At 37.3% G+C, this 15,144-nt stretch overlaps 1 protein-coding gene across 1 annotated transcript in view; it reads right to left on the bottom strand.

Moving 5' to 3' along the window:
• LOC149795267 (uncharacterized) overlaps positions 1-15,144 on the bottom strand; it is an 80,960-nt gene that overhangs the window by 43,229 nt on the left and 22,587 nt on the right. Inside the window, exons 2-5 of the mRNA XM_089964069.1 lie at positions 10,487-10,601; positions 9,447-9,658; positions 7,696-7,776; positions 7,181-7,319 (exon numbers count right to left, since the gene is read on the bottom strand). Of these exons, the coding sequence (XP_089820195.1) occupies positions 7,181-7,319; positions 7,696-7,776; positions 9,447-9,658; positions 10,487-10,601 (547 nt within the window). The remainder of the gene's footprint in view (positions 1-7,180; positions 7,320-7,695; positions 7,777-9,446; positions 9,659-10,486; positions 10,602-15,144) is intronic.

Below are 15,144 nucleotides of genomic sequence, written 5' to 3'. Positions count from 1 at the left end.
GTCAAATATCATATGTGAACGTTCTTGATTACTCGTCCGAGCATTATCTTGCAGCGCAATAAAAATATGTCTCGGTGCAGAAACACCCTGTTGTGATGCTATATTCCATGTAAATAAACCATTAACAGAACTTTGAATAGCATCTGTGGTTGCTGTTAACCATGATATCAATGATTTACCGCCTTGATCCATAAAAGATAGTAATTTTTGTTCTTCAATAATAGATGGAATCATTACTGGCATCCACAATGAAAGCTTTGATATATTTACTTTACCATCAGCGACACCATCACCTCGCCAGACTGCATCATTATCATTATTTTTTCTTACGAGCACAATTGTGTGTTTAGCTCCAAAGATGACCTTTCTAACATTTCTGCAAAATCCAGAGATAATGGAATTGCACATGAAAAATTTCTATCATTTCCTGACAACGCTGCTCGGCGTGTTGCAAATCCCAGGTTGTAAGTCGCATTAACACGTTTTATAACATCAAAAGCAGCACCTGGTCTATCTTCGTGCTCAAAGTCAACCGGTTGTGGATCAGATGCAGTATCTCGAGGTGTCCGTATTTTGGTATATTGAACATGATCAGCGCTGTCAGTGATATCCTTAGCAAACATCATTGTTGGACCGGCTGATCTTGTGTAATCATCAGAATATCTGGCTAGACCAATTATTGTTGTAGCAACATCGACATCCTTCTGAATTGATTCAATATTTTTTCCATCAATCATGTATGTGGCGCTATCAAACAGTGCCATAATCCCGTTGTTGACAAAACCAACACGCAAATTAGCAGCATATGGCGTATTAGCCACAACATTTGTTACAATTCTACCCTCTATTTCAATAAACGCCTCAGCGGGCAAGAAATATCTACTTGTATCATGAACCTGTAATTCGATTCTCCCCCACTGATTTGGTTGTCTTGCGTCATAGGAATAAAATTGATAATCACGCACTGATTCATCTTTGAGGACCGGTGCATCCATGTCAAATGCTGGGTCGGACATGCGTTTAAACATTTTATTGTAATTACCATTTTTCCAAATGATAATCATCGTCGACGAAGACCGCCTCCCGCTATTAAATTCGCTGTTATATTTTTTTCTGCTTCCTCAGATAATTCCGCTAGTTTTTGATTTGCAGCCTGATTTATTATTTTACTGACATTTGCTGGCATAACCTCAGTACTTGCCAGTTTCACTGGTGGTTGTTTTCGTCTTATTAATCGTGCTAGTCTATCTTTGATCGCCGAGAACGCCTTACCAGCAACATTAACAATTGCACCAGGAGCTTTTTCACGAATAGCCTCAATAGCCTTCATACCTAATTGTTTTACAATCGGTATTGCTTTTGGAGCCATCCTTCTAAATAAACCCTGAATAACATCACCAAGTCCATCTCCGTAAATTACTTTGTAATTTGGCAGTCGTGAGTTTACTACCCTGACCATGATCGGTCCACGTTGAGCAGTATGTATAATCATTTTTATATACTGATTGATTAATTGTTTAGTCACTGTGATAATCATCAGCAATTTCATCAATAAGTGAACGATAAATGCTGCGATCCATAATACCACCTTGAAATAATCTTCGACAAATATCAGATATTTCATTGGTTATTTCTGTTGAGTTATTTCCTGCACGTTTTCCCCCTATGAGAACTTCTAACCGTGACACGTCATTGAGGATATTATTAGGACAAACAAAATCATCTCCCAGACCACTGCCAGTAGCTCCTTCTTCTTCTGATTTCTCAGGTGATGTTATTCTAAACATCTCCTTAAATTTGGACAGCGGTGAAAAAGATTGTTTTTGTTCTGCTCGTTGCAGAGGTGGAGGAGGCTTCCAGTGGAAGGGTTGTTCTTGTTCTAGTTGCTCCAGTCTCTTTTCATAAAGTATTTTTACTTCTTTATGAAGAGCTTTGTATCTCAAATCATTCTTTTTAACCCGTCTTTCGTCTGCATATATGCGATATATCCATTTAATAAGATTATCGTCACTTACTTTTTCATGACTAGGTTTTAAAATACCAGATTTATTAAATATACCAAATAATATTTTTTCAGGTAATTTTTCTCTTTCAGTGTTTCTAATATCTTCGGCAAACCCTTCCTTAAATTTTGCAATCAATTCTAAGTTTTCTCCTACTGGTTTGGATTCAGATGCATGTTCTTTTTGCACGTCGGCGACTTCAGTACGAAGTTTTCCAATACCTTCAAGTATTTCTTCACCGACATATGGAGGTTGAGCTGCAGCTATTTCCCTGGCTATGCCAGGTGGAAGGTCTTGTAAAATCTTCTTTGCCTGTTTAGTTCTTCTTGCTATTTTTTTAGTTCTTCTTGCTATTTTTTCTGATACCGGAAGAAGATCTTCTTTGATGACTGTTGCAACTTGTTCAGTAGCTGCAGTGACGGGCTTAAACAGTTTTTTAGTTTCTTCTTCGTACTCAACTTGTGCTTCTTGCTGCGCTTGTAGATTTTTTCTAAATGAATCTCTAACAGGAAGAAATTTTTTAATTGCTTCTAATCGTTCTCGAGCTATCCTTGCAGTATGAGATTCCGGATGTACCATTTTATTATAACATAATGATTTAATTATTATAACAGCAGAAGGGGTGATGATAAAATTAAACTGATATCATTAATATAATGAACAATTGTGCGTGGCTGCGTCAAGGAACCACTAACAAATGTGATAAAAAATGTCGTGGAGAATATTGCAAAAAACATAATTATCTTTTAAAGAAAAACCCTCATGCTGGTCCACGAAGATGTGTTGGATGTAACAACGGCGTTAGAGGATTATATCAGATTTGCAAAAATTGCGGTGGAGATCGATACAGAAGTTTGATGATATATTACAGAAAAAGAAAAAACATAAATCCAAAAATAGAAAAACCACCATCAGAACTTGAATATTACTTGAAACATAAAACAAATTCCCAGGATTCCGAAGATTCCCAGGATTCCGAAGATTCCCAGGATTATTCAGAATAACATAGCAGCAGAGGAGGCTCGTCTACAATTATGTTGGGGACAAACAATTGTAGACATGGTATTTGACCTCTATGAAGGGTCACTATTTTTTTTGTGTAACAAGGCTGACCCTTCCCTTAAGTGGTCTGTTCCCCTCCTCTGCTGCTACACTACAGTACATCAGCACATTCAATATTAGGATTTATTTCGAACACCACTGGAATTCATTAGGAGCTCAATACTTTAGGACTTGCGATAGAACTTTTAGGACTATTTGGAATTTAATTCACAATACAGTGAGTTCTTTTAATTATCTCACTTAGTCTTCTAAAGATATAAAGTATTTGCTGAATTTTACGAAACTTGTTAGTTCTAGCTCTTTTATGTTACTTTGTTTAAGACCAAAGAGGCGTAACAATATGTTTGATTACGCAATTTCATAGAAAGAAAATCAACTTTACTGTATTTCTTTGCTCTGATTATGTTGTAAGAGAAAAAATATAACTTATTTCAATAAAGCTTGATTGCGCAGTAAACCTTTAAATATAATAAAATGAATGTACTGATCTGCTAACTCTCGCTTGAAACATTTTAATATTGTTACTCAGCAATGCTTATAGATATATTCTTCGTGGGAAAAAATCAGGCTGAACAGGAGTGGATCCAGCAATATCGTTCTGCGGTAGTGGTGGTGGAAAAAAGTGCAATGGGAGTGACGGCATGCATAAACAAGCGAGACGTATGTGCGGTGGAAAACTTGGTAAAGCCCCACAACATTTTAGGCGTTTCTATTGGATAATGATAACCATATAACTGTAAAGAATAGAAACTAAAGAAAACGGTCTGACTGTTTGCGGTGATGCTATAAGAATTTGATATTGATTAGTTCTGATCATAGCAAATATCGGATAAATCTACTTCAAGTATAAGAAGATAAATATGTACATCTTGTATATACCTTGAAATTAAATGGTTCAAATACATTTCAGATTAAAGTAATCTAGATAATTTTAATATGGGGTAGTTTGGCTTCTCTTGGTTTATACGAGTTATGGCTATCCTGATGGTACCCTAGCCCCATTTGCTCTTATGTGCGGGCGCCAATGGAGAGACAGATTATCTAAACTGGAAGGAATAAAGCGCGCGGCGCACCTTTTCTTTCTGCGTAATGCGGTTTTTGTTACAGATCAAGGGTACCAATTTTTAAATATTCATTGTAAAGACGATGAGTGGACAGACAGTGCTTCTTTTTTCTGCTATGAGCCTCCAGAATTGTGGAAAGCAAAATAAAATTAAACAGGAGACAGATTATTGCAATGGATTTGTTCCAGTGCGTACACCACCCAGCCCTCCTCCCACCATTACTTCGTCCATGTCATTATTGTAACTTAATCAATTAGAAGTCATCCAAAAAATGAGTCTTAACTACTTGGAAAAATATATTCTTGCTTTGATGTAAAGAAGAACCTATTATGTAAATTGTGTTAGTTTTGGAATCCATTCAGATGAATTTATAAATACTCAATCACGCATGGATGGCATGACATTGAGATGTTGAGCATCTTATATTTTCTTTATTGGAGCTGCAAACTCGAGGATAAATGCAATTTATAGCCCGGATTTATACTGGCACTCAGTTTATTAATTTATCGTTTAATCAGAAGTAATGCAGCAATTTTTTGTGTGCGTCTACACATATAAATAAATCATGCTACAAAAATGTTAAGAATATGTACAAGACATTCGAACTGCAGCAGCTGAACACAGACAAAGTACTAAAATATGCCCCAAACGGACCGTCTCCTCTAGTTAGAGTCATTTACATAACTTCTCTCTCTCTCTCTCTCTCTCTCTCTCTCTCGTCACAGATAAACTTAGCGAAATATAAGAGGAAACCTTATGAAGAATGCCGAAATTCATATTTTTAAATTCAATTTACATCAGACACGTGTCACCCCTTATCGATTATGGATCAACACCGTCATTTTGTTTCTTTATTGGACACGGTTGCTGAGTTGGTAGAACGTTCGATTCGTAATTTTAGCGTCACGGGTGCGATACCTTCCCAAGGCTGTCTGTAACAGTTTGTTATTAGGAAAGGTACTTATCTCTCACATCCATGAAATAGACATCTATATCTATCAGCTGCTTTTAAAATCCCATCCACCTCATCACATCCACCAGGAATTGTTGGCAACAATAACTTTTAAAATCACCGGTAGACATTGCAGTATTGTAAAAAAACGAAATACTTCGAGAGTTGTTTTTAAACTCCTTATTCACACCTTTAAATAGATAATAGTTTGAGTTATTCATCAGAAATATGTAAGAAACGGAAAATCAAACAGAAATAAAGAAACTATGTGACAGAATACGCATGAATTACAGAAGGCAAAAATAAATATTTAAAAGAAAAGGAAAAGGAAAAACCAACAAATAAAACAGAAGCCTAATGTACGATGCATTAATACAAAAAAATCGAATCGTTCTACTTTTAAACCATCATTCCCCATATATATATATATATATATATATATATATATATATATATATATATATATATATATATATATATATATATATATATGTATATATAATCAATAGACAGCAAAATCGAAGTTTAAAAAAGTGGGATGAGCAAGTTTACAAAAGAGCTTGAACATAAAAAAATACTCAAAAGTATAAAATAACTGGGATGCCACCGCGGGTTTCAAACTCGCGACCTTTTCTTTAATATGTGTATGAGGTGGCCTGGTGACGTTCCGTAGGGCAATAGATACAACCAAAGTTTCGATTAACAGAGTTTTGTTTTCTTTTTATGAATAAAACAGACTTTATACATATCGTTGCACTACAAAAACACACATTTACAATCCTTTTCTTCAATACATATTTATCTGAAAACTCCTGCAATCAATAGTTTGTGTTATAATTTATTGGTAACCTACTAAGCATGTTTATTTTTTATCCAGTCTACGAAGGATAATTCAAAGCTATGTACTAAACTAATTCATAAGATTGCAACAAAAAAGCAATGATACTAATGAATATTGCATTTTGTTTACTGGATTCAGTGCTGTTTTCATACCTTTAATATATGGGTACGCTTCGTGTTATTATTCATATGATCATGTTTGCCTGAATGCCAATATATTTAAAGTCATAGAAGATTAGAATATAGCACCTTAATACGATCTGGTAATGAAACACTACACGGATATTTTATTTATGTCCATTATTTCTTTTTTATACGCCATATTAGCCAAAAATAGTATATCCGGCTGCTTCTTTTTTTATTGCTATGGACATCATTTCTCATCGCGCCTCTTTATTTAGCTGTTTCTCGTCCAAATATTTTGATTATTATTTTCTCAAAAGAAATCATCAAAATTCAAACAAAAATACAAGTTCAATCAAAAGTAATATGTTTGAACGTCAGTTTATTACAAAGAAATATAAAATGGCTTGTGTTGTTATTGTGAAGTGACACCCTAAATTGTATGGCGAGGAAAATAGCAACTGGTCTCAATTACGCATTTTGATTTCAATTTTTCTTCTCATTAGTGATGAGATCCAAAGAGAACTTGTAGGAAATGTGCATGTATGTTAGACGGTTACAACAAATATCTTCTTACCAAAAAAAAAACATCTTTACAAATGCGCTGTTTGTTTTTAGAAGAATCAAAGAGGCGAAAATCTGACAAAATTTTAGTTTTAGATTGAACACGGGTCTCCGTAGGAGCAAAATTAATTATTAATTTCACGTTGTTTAATAATATTACTTGTACATATGTTGCAGCTAATCTATGGTTAATATGGAATAATCATAACAAATACTCATGCAAACAAAATTATCGCTAATTTGGGGACCAAAATCGGCCCTTATCGTACTTTGTCATTTAGGGCTAGATGCAAAAAACATATATACAAATTTAAAATATACAAAACTGTATGTCTACATACAAAGTCCACACGTGGCAGAAAATGGGCAGATACCTCTTAACTAAACGCGTTTGTATGACAATTTTATAATAGAGGTTAATTTTAACCCAAAAAAAGAAAAGGAAAAAGACGAAAATAGTATAAGTGTAATATTTAAATGAATGTTTTCAAACCATATGTCGCGGTGTTCACAGGTAGAGAACACAATACATGCAAATTCTAATTAAGGAGACATAATTATGATCACAGTACCAGGTATTTGTTGTGAATCTCCGTACGTGTCGGTGTCTCCATTATCTAGACATATTTCAGTCACAAAGTGTGTTGCGCCTAAAAGATCGCCAGTTGTCTCCAGTTGATACCTTTTGCCGTTTAACATAAACGTGCCAATCTAAAACAAATAAATGATCTCACATTAAGAGTAACAATAATGTATACAATGTACCCTGTTGTCATATGGCATCTAATGACAGTCTCTATGCAAAGCACTCCTATAATGTTAAGCAATCATGAAAGGAAGCGCTCACGTCTTGAATGACAAAAGATTCAATTTTATGCGCTCGCCGTCTCGATCGATTGATAAATAATTCTTCTCTTCCACAAAAGGGCTTGCAAATCACCCCTGTCATTAAGGTATAGCTTAAAACCCTAAAGCCGTATAACGTTTCTTGGACTTTCAATCAGAAGTTATTATAGTCCATTCTTATAAACCACAACAGTTGTATCATGTTTTGTAGTCTTGTTTTCCATTCTAAGATAAAATTTACCGGTTGACATGTCGATCCCAGTTTGTCACATTTCACCATTACAGCAGCTTTTGTCTTCATATCCTGGTAGTAACCACACATCTGTAAGATAAATATTTGTATCCGTTTGTTTTACCGCATCTTCTTCAAACCTAAACCGAATATGAACCGCTAAATTACTAAATAAAACTATCTGGCATAAATATCGTAAAATTCTGAGACTGAGTTTCCGATTGAGCTATGTAACTATCAGTCAATCAGAAGCGACATCTCTAAAATAGCCTCCCTTGTGAGTGATTCAATAAAACCTCAAGGTATTGGAAACAATTTGAGCTTCCGGGTGTCGTTAATTGCTGCATGCAGAGCGTAACAAAAATTAATCAGCACAAATTTCTATAGGTGTCATTCATCGATCTACTTCTGTACCATTTTTCATTTCAAACCGTCATTAAATCAATGCGGATTTATTGGTAATACAAAAGGATGAATTATGCAGAAAAAATACCAGCTTTATGACACACTCTTGAAATTTAAAGTCTATAATATTATTGTCCCAATCAGAGACTTAATATTTGCCGTTCATTAATTTTACTTCTTGTGAGTCATAACATGACAAATTTTGATAGAAAAATAGAAAATACTAGATCTGTAATATAATATACAATCACCATTTTATCTTGTACAGTTGGAAAATGATTATTTTCGAAAAATACACTTTGCTTTTTGCAGTACAAGTATTATACCATTTACCTCAGGAGTAATGTTTTAGTGCTTTGACAGTATCACGGTAACTTGCCCATTGACTATAAGTTACATCAACTAGATCATAAGCAATGACCTTGCCGCATTGCGGCAGACCTTGAACCGAAAGTATAAGGACACGTTTGCTTTCAGTACACGGCTCACAAATTTGTTCAATTTGGTTGGCAACAGCTCGTGCTTTGGCTACCATACCTTCTGTCCCATTTGGAATGTTCACTTGATTACCATGTTCTCATTGTGCGTATTTGTGTTTTAACATGCTAATGGAAATATCTATATGTTATTGTCCCAACATATACACAAAAAATTGTACTTTTTCCACCGTGCAAGGAGGCAAAATTGCGCACTTGATCACCCCAAATAAAGCTGTTTTGTAAATGAACAATCACTAATGACTGCTCATATATAAAATAGATTCATCCGGAGAGAACAAAGGCGTGTTTTTGTAGTATTGCAGGTTTGACAATACAAATGTATGTCTCAAGTATTTCTACCAACCCTATCGAACTGGTGATTTAGTAACACTACAGTTATGCAATTTATGACGTATATATTTATTATTAATGCTTCAATAATATGGCATATTTCACTTGTATGAAAGTGTTTTGGTACCAGGCAGTAGATTTTATATTGTTGTTGATATATGAGTTCCGGTTGTAAAGTTACAGTACTACAGTAATTTTAGTTAGTATAATACTTAATGTTCCAGTCGTGTTCGCGTGCCTAATAGCTAACTTCGTGCCATTTGAATTAATCGGACGGTAAATGGTTATAAAGTAAGAATTACACATAATGCAAAGAAGTTTCTCTTTTGATAAAACATGCATGCTAATGACTTGGCTCGTGAAATCTCACAATCATCATTATAAGATATTTACGTGGTTACGAGAAATCATACAGTTATTATGCTTTTATAACTCTTGCAAAAGAGTAGCTGGTTGAATTACATTTAATATGTTTTCAGTTTCCTTCCGTCCCCCTTCGTTTTATTTTCTCTGACATGAACTCACCTCTTTATCATCTTTAGATATTTCCATCAGCTGTGTGACACCGTTCTCAGTCACATATACGCTCACATCATCCCTAATAAGGTTGTTCAGCTCCAAGTCAAGTTCAACCTCTTCTCCGTTTAGTCTAAATATAAACCGTTTTTTCGCTGGCATCCCAGTGCTTCTGATCGACCTGTGTCCTAGCTCCTCGACTGACACCTCTCTTATTGTTACTATTGTATTAAAAATAATGACAATAATCATCAGCACTATTGTCATTGTCATCACCACAACAACCATATCATGAAAATGATGCAGTGGCAGTGATGATGACGATGTTTTAGTGGTGATAATTGCGATGCAATCTATTTTCACCAGTACAGAGAAAAGATTAAATGGGCTGAGACTGAAAGGGGAATGGACAAAATATAGTCGGAACTTTACCTATTTATTATAGAAGCGTGATACTAAGACGAAACTTTATTTTGTTTTCTTCTTAGATTCTAAATTTACTTGATATCAGAATCTCCAATAAGCTATGGTAAATTATCCTCTGGGCTGATATTTTACATTCGTCAACATGATAGGTGTGTGTGTGTGTGTGTGTGTGTGTGTGTGTGTGTGTGATTTTGGATTTTAATGTAGCTTTAACACTTTTTCAGTCATATAGCTACGATGTCTAAAGTGAAGCAATTTATAGCGATGTCTATCACTTTGGCACTTAATGCTGTGTGCCTAGGGAGGCAGCTGTTAGTATCATCTTTTATAAGTCTTTGGTATGACTCGGCAGTGGTTTGAACCCTCTACCTCCCGTATTTGAGGCGGACGCTCTAACCACCTGGACACCGGAGCGGTAACATGATAGGTACCAAACATGTCACATTTGTACTCTTGGTGCAATAAGACAAGTATATGGAGCAATCAGACAAAGAATTTAGTAACAATCAGCTGACATAAATAAATACATGCATATGTACGTACATTAAGGAATAGATGGAGTGATAGATAGACAGAGAAATTAATAAATTAGATGTGGCTATCCCAAATGAGTAATAACTCACCAGCTGTCCTTAAATTCGTGTCCGTTTCTACAAGTGGTTGGGAGAATACCAAATATATTAGTAAAGTAACAACCAGCATCCTGGTCATAACCAGCATGATGTATATCGACAAAGTCTATAAAAGGAAACAAAAATCAAAATATTATTATGTTTCTTTTCTTCTAATATTTCTTCTCTAAATCATGTATTAGTGCGAGACTCTAAATAATACAAAAGTGCAATCAAACAACAGTTTTGTAGTAAACTTCCCATTTTTAATCTCATTGACAAAACCGGTTCAAGGCGTACGCATTGACTTTAGCTAATACTGTTTGCTTACTGACAGAAAAGCACAAATATGTCGAACAAGATAAGCACCAGTCCTAGACTAAATGGTTAGTAGTGAATAGGGGCACCCTAGCGTCAATGGGACTTACCATTAAAAACAGGGTCCCGGCACTCTGGCGTCTATGTAAATTTAACATGGGGAAAACTGTCCCGGCACTCTGGCGTCAAGGGGAATTTAACATGGGAATAGATTGTGGGCCTGTCTAGCGTCAAGGGGAATTTAACATGGGAATAGACTGTGGGCCTGTCTAGCGTCAAGGGGAATTGAACATGGGAATAGATTGTGGGCCTGTCTAGCGTCAAGGGAAATTGAACATGGTGGGCCTGTCTAGCGTCAAGGGAAATTGAACATGGTGGGCCTGTTTAGCGTCAAGGGGAAATGGAACAGGGGAGAGGGATATAACACACACACACACACACACACACACACACAATAGACAACAGACATTTTTTTTAAACACGGGCTAGGCTTGAAAGGTAATGTCTTTTCGAGACCTATGAGTGGCCCTGAAAAGGGCCTTTGGGTTTATGTTAACATACCCTATTGTTAACACAGAGGGCACCGCATTGGTCTTCTTCTTGTCCTCAAACTACGTCTGATTTCAGGACCGTAAATGAGAACCCTCTTTAGGCATCCTTGCCTTTCCACGTAAATCCTTCTCATCCACATTCTTGTTTCTGTCATCCTAACAATAGTCCACTTGGATCGGACATACATCGGTATGTCCGTCAGGAACATCATGGAAGAGACAATAGTTGATGATTGCACGTCGATCCACATGTTGGGGTGCCGAGAACAGGTGAAGGAATGCAGTGAACTGCGCTTATTTATAGGGAGAGGAAGGATTGAAACGGATTGAGTTCATTGACCAATCCAAACACGCGTTACAAAATTCAGTCAGCCCACGTCCAATCCGAAGAGAGCAGTCTGTGACGTCACATGTCCTATATAGATTCGCAAGCGCCTGTGCGCAGTCAATCCATGCGACAGTTTTTCAACCTGACGGAAACTCAGAAAACGATAAATTGGGGTGTACAAGCCGTGGAGACTACCGAAGGGAACCCGGACTTACTTTCAGAAGAGGTGAATTGGGATTTTGTGGATTTTCTTACCTCGCAAGAATTTGTTTCGGAACCTTCGTCACCTTCTCCTTCATTACCGCACGTGGAGAATTTTAGACAGAGACAGAAAGAAGAATTGGAAAAATTTATACAAAAGCAAAAGGAAGCAGAACAAGCTTTTCTCCCATAGCAACAGCAGCAAGAAGAAGAGGTAAGAAAAAAAACAGCAACAAGAAGAAGCAGCAGCAAAGAAACAAGGGTGTGAAAGTCAAACGGTCACGGTACTGTTAGACATTTTAGCAGAGTTAAGAAGTCTGAAACAAATATATCAGACTTCTTTATTACGACCGAAGAGAATACGACCTTCCCGAGCTAAACACTCCAACTCTGTGACTAAGCCTACCGTACCACCCTTAGTGATTTCAACCAAATCATCATCATCATCAACAGTATGCAGTCCAGAAGTAGGCCTTGGCCGTGGCAAAGGCTTAAGGCAGTTAAAGTTGATTGTTTAAACTCACCCATACACCAAAAAGGCGCTTTTCAGGGCCATCCATGTCTCTCGAAAAGAGATAGTCTTTCAATTGGCAACATCCATTCAAACTCAAAAAAAAAAACAAAAAAAAAAAAAACAAAACCATTTTACCCCTATAGTACGTGCTTGTGTATGAGTGCGTGAGTGTAGGTTCTTATTTTAAAATCAAAACCAAAAGACACTTACCTTTTATACCTAATTTATTCTTTTATAAATATTTACAATAAAAATCACAATTCACAACATAACACTTTAAAAGGTTCATAGACTTCCTCTGTCTCTTTGTTCACTCTCTCAGTTTTTTTAATTTCTTCACAGTCACAGTCTTTTCCTCCTCTTCAACCTCACTTTCTTCCCTTCTTCTTTTCTTCTCCTGTTTCTTTTTCTTCACCTCTCTGTTTTCTTCCTCTTCTTCTTCCTCTCCATAATCCCTCTCTTCTTCTTGCTCCTCTTGTTTCTTAGGGCAATCTGGAGACCAATGTCCATTTTCTTGACAATGATAACACGTATCTTGACTTTTGTCTCTTTTAGCCCCTGTTTTGCTTTTTTGACGGTCTGGACACTCTGAAGACCAATGCCCTTTTTTCTGACAGATATAGCAAGTATCTTGACTTTTATCTCTATAGGAGGGTGAGTAGTCCCTCGGCTGGTCTGAAGAAAATTTTCGGATGACCCCTCGCAAAGGTCTGATGAAAAGTTCGATCTGTGTAGTCTCGTTCATCGTTGTGCTCGGTTTGAGAGTGAAATGAATAGTGGAAGGACAAGACACACACCCTTTATATACGCTGGTCTGTCATGACTATAAAATAACCCATGGGTTTAAAGTTTAGTCATTTGATTTTTTTCAGTCAAGATGAAACGATCCAATTCATTCGAGAAGAAAGAAGAAGAAGAAGGAATTAAGAGGCAGAAACGTGATCTATCGCCTCGTACCAGGGCTGAAGTCTTGGCACAAATTCATGCCAGTGATTTTGAAGAGGACATGAATGAACCAGAATCCAAACCCAGAGAGTTTTCCTCTAAACAAAGTTTACCACCCTTAGTCAGCCCTGAAAAGTACTATTCCATTCAAGAGACGGAAAAGCGACCCTCTAGAAAATTTAGAACCACGGCTTACAAATACACGGTGAAGTTTAAAGATTTCAAGTCCGAAGTACCCTTGGAGAAAGCAAAAGGGTTCATCACCGAGATGTGGGATTCTTTGCTTACCACACTCAAGCGACAATGTCAACCCAAAGAAGACGATCGCTTGAGACTTTCCATACAACACGACGACTTGAAATCCTCTGTTTGGATCGAGTTTAGCAGCCCTGCAGAATTGACCGCTTCCAAAGTCATGGACAAGATTCAACACGTACAACAATCCAATGACCAGTTTGACATCACCGATGGAAAAGCCACACTGGACATGACCCACGTCTCTCCTCCTCAAGGGACTGGCCGCGAAAAAGGTCTTATTGGTGAGCGGCCTTCGCAACACCAAAACAAGCCTCGTCCGAATTAACAACCCTCAAGACCAGATGTGTTTAGCCCGTGCCATCGTGGTGGGACGAATCTATGCGAACAAGAACGACACGGTAGAATGGAAAAGAGCCTGGAAAACTATTCAACAATTGGACCGAGCCAAACATCGAAATGAAGCAGAACTCCTGTTACAACAAGCCGGCCTGTCCAAAGACACACCCTGTGGTATTCCTGAAATGCAAAAATTGCAAGATGTCCTAGCTCCACGCTACACCTTGAAAGTGTACCCTCAAGAAGTGCGCTGGCCTCTGTTGTTTCGAGAGAAAGACTTTAAGGATCGAAAATACATTCATGTCTATCATCACGATGAACATTTCGATACCATTACCAGTATCACCGTATTCCTGGGATACGGTTATTACTGTGAGAAATGTGACTATGGCTATAACAATCGAGAGCAACACAAACATTGCGGATCGAAATGCTCAGGATGTTTGGCTTCTCAACCCTGTCTGGGCGAAGGACAAGAACAAATGTATTGAACTGCTTGTCTGCGCACGTTTGTCAGTCCTACCTGTTACCAACAACATTTGAAGACGCAAGGTTCACAGAAGAAATGTGCTTGTCAACTGCTGAGATTGTGCCCTACGTCTGGACAAGGCATATGTACCAATACTGCCAAGGCACACGTATGTCGAGGAAAGAAAAAATGTCACATTTGTCACCACATCGTGGACTTGGAACACCAATGCTACATGCAAAAATACCAACCCCAACAAGAAAAAGAGGATGGTCACAAGAAGAAAGGCAATTTCATCTTTTTCGATTTCGAATGCATGCAAGAGACCGGCATTCACATTCCTCATTTCTCCGTGGCTCATCGAGCGTGCGAAAAGTGCATTCAAGAACCTATCGTGAGTCATTGCCCTCATTGCAGTAAGATTCCTGGAGGACGTGAAAAAATCTTTCGGGGACCCAAGACGCTAGACGATTTTGCCAAATGGGTCTTAGACCCCACTGACAAGAAGTGGAGCCAAGAGGACATCAAACGTAACGGAGATTGTCATCGTCATGCCACAGTGATGACTCACAATTTCTCCGATTACGATGGACAGTTTCTTTTGAGATACTATACGCAACATGGTACCGAGCGTCCTAACGTCACTTTGAACGGAGCCAAAATCATTTTCATGCAAGTGGGACAAGTGCAGTTTAAAGATTCGATGAGTTACTTGGCCATGCCTTTGAGTCGAATGCCTAAAACGTTTGG

This window comes from Sinohyriopsis cumingii, chromosome 7, assembly GCF_028554795.1.
Source record: "Sinohyriopsis cumingii isolate HCF-2022 chromosome 7, ASM2855479v2, whole genome shotgun sequence".
In the NCBI taxonomy this organism is placed as follows: Eukaryota; Metazoa; Mollusca; class Bivalvia; order Unionida; family Unionidae; genus Sinohyriopsis; species Sinohyriopsis cumingii.
The sequence above is the reverse complement of the archived record's forward strand: the minus strand, read 5'-3'. Positions and strand labels throughout refer to the sequence as shown.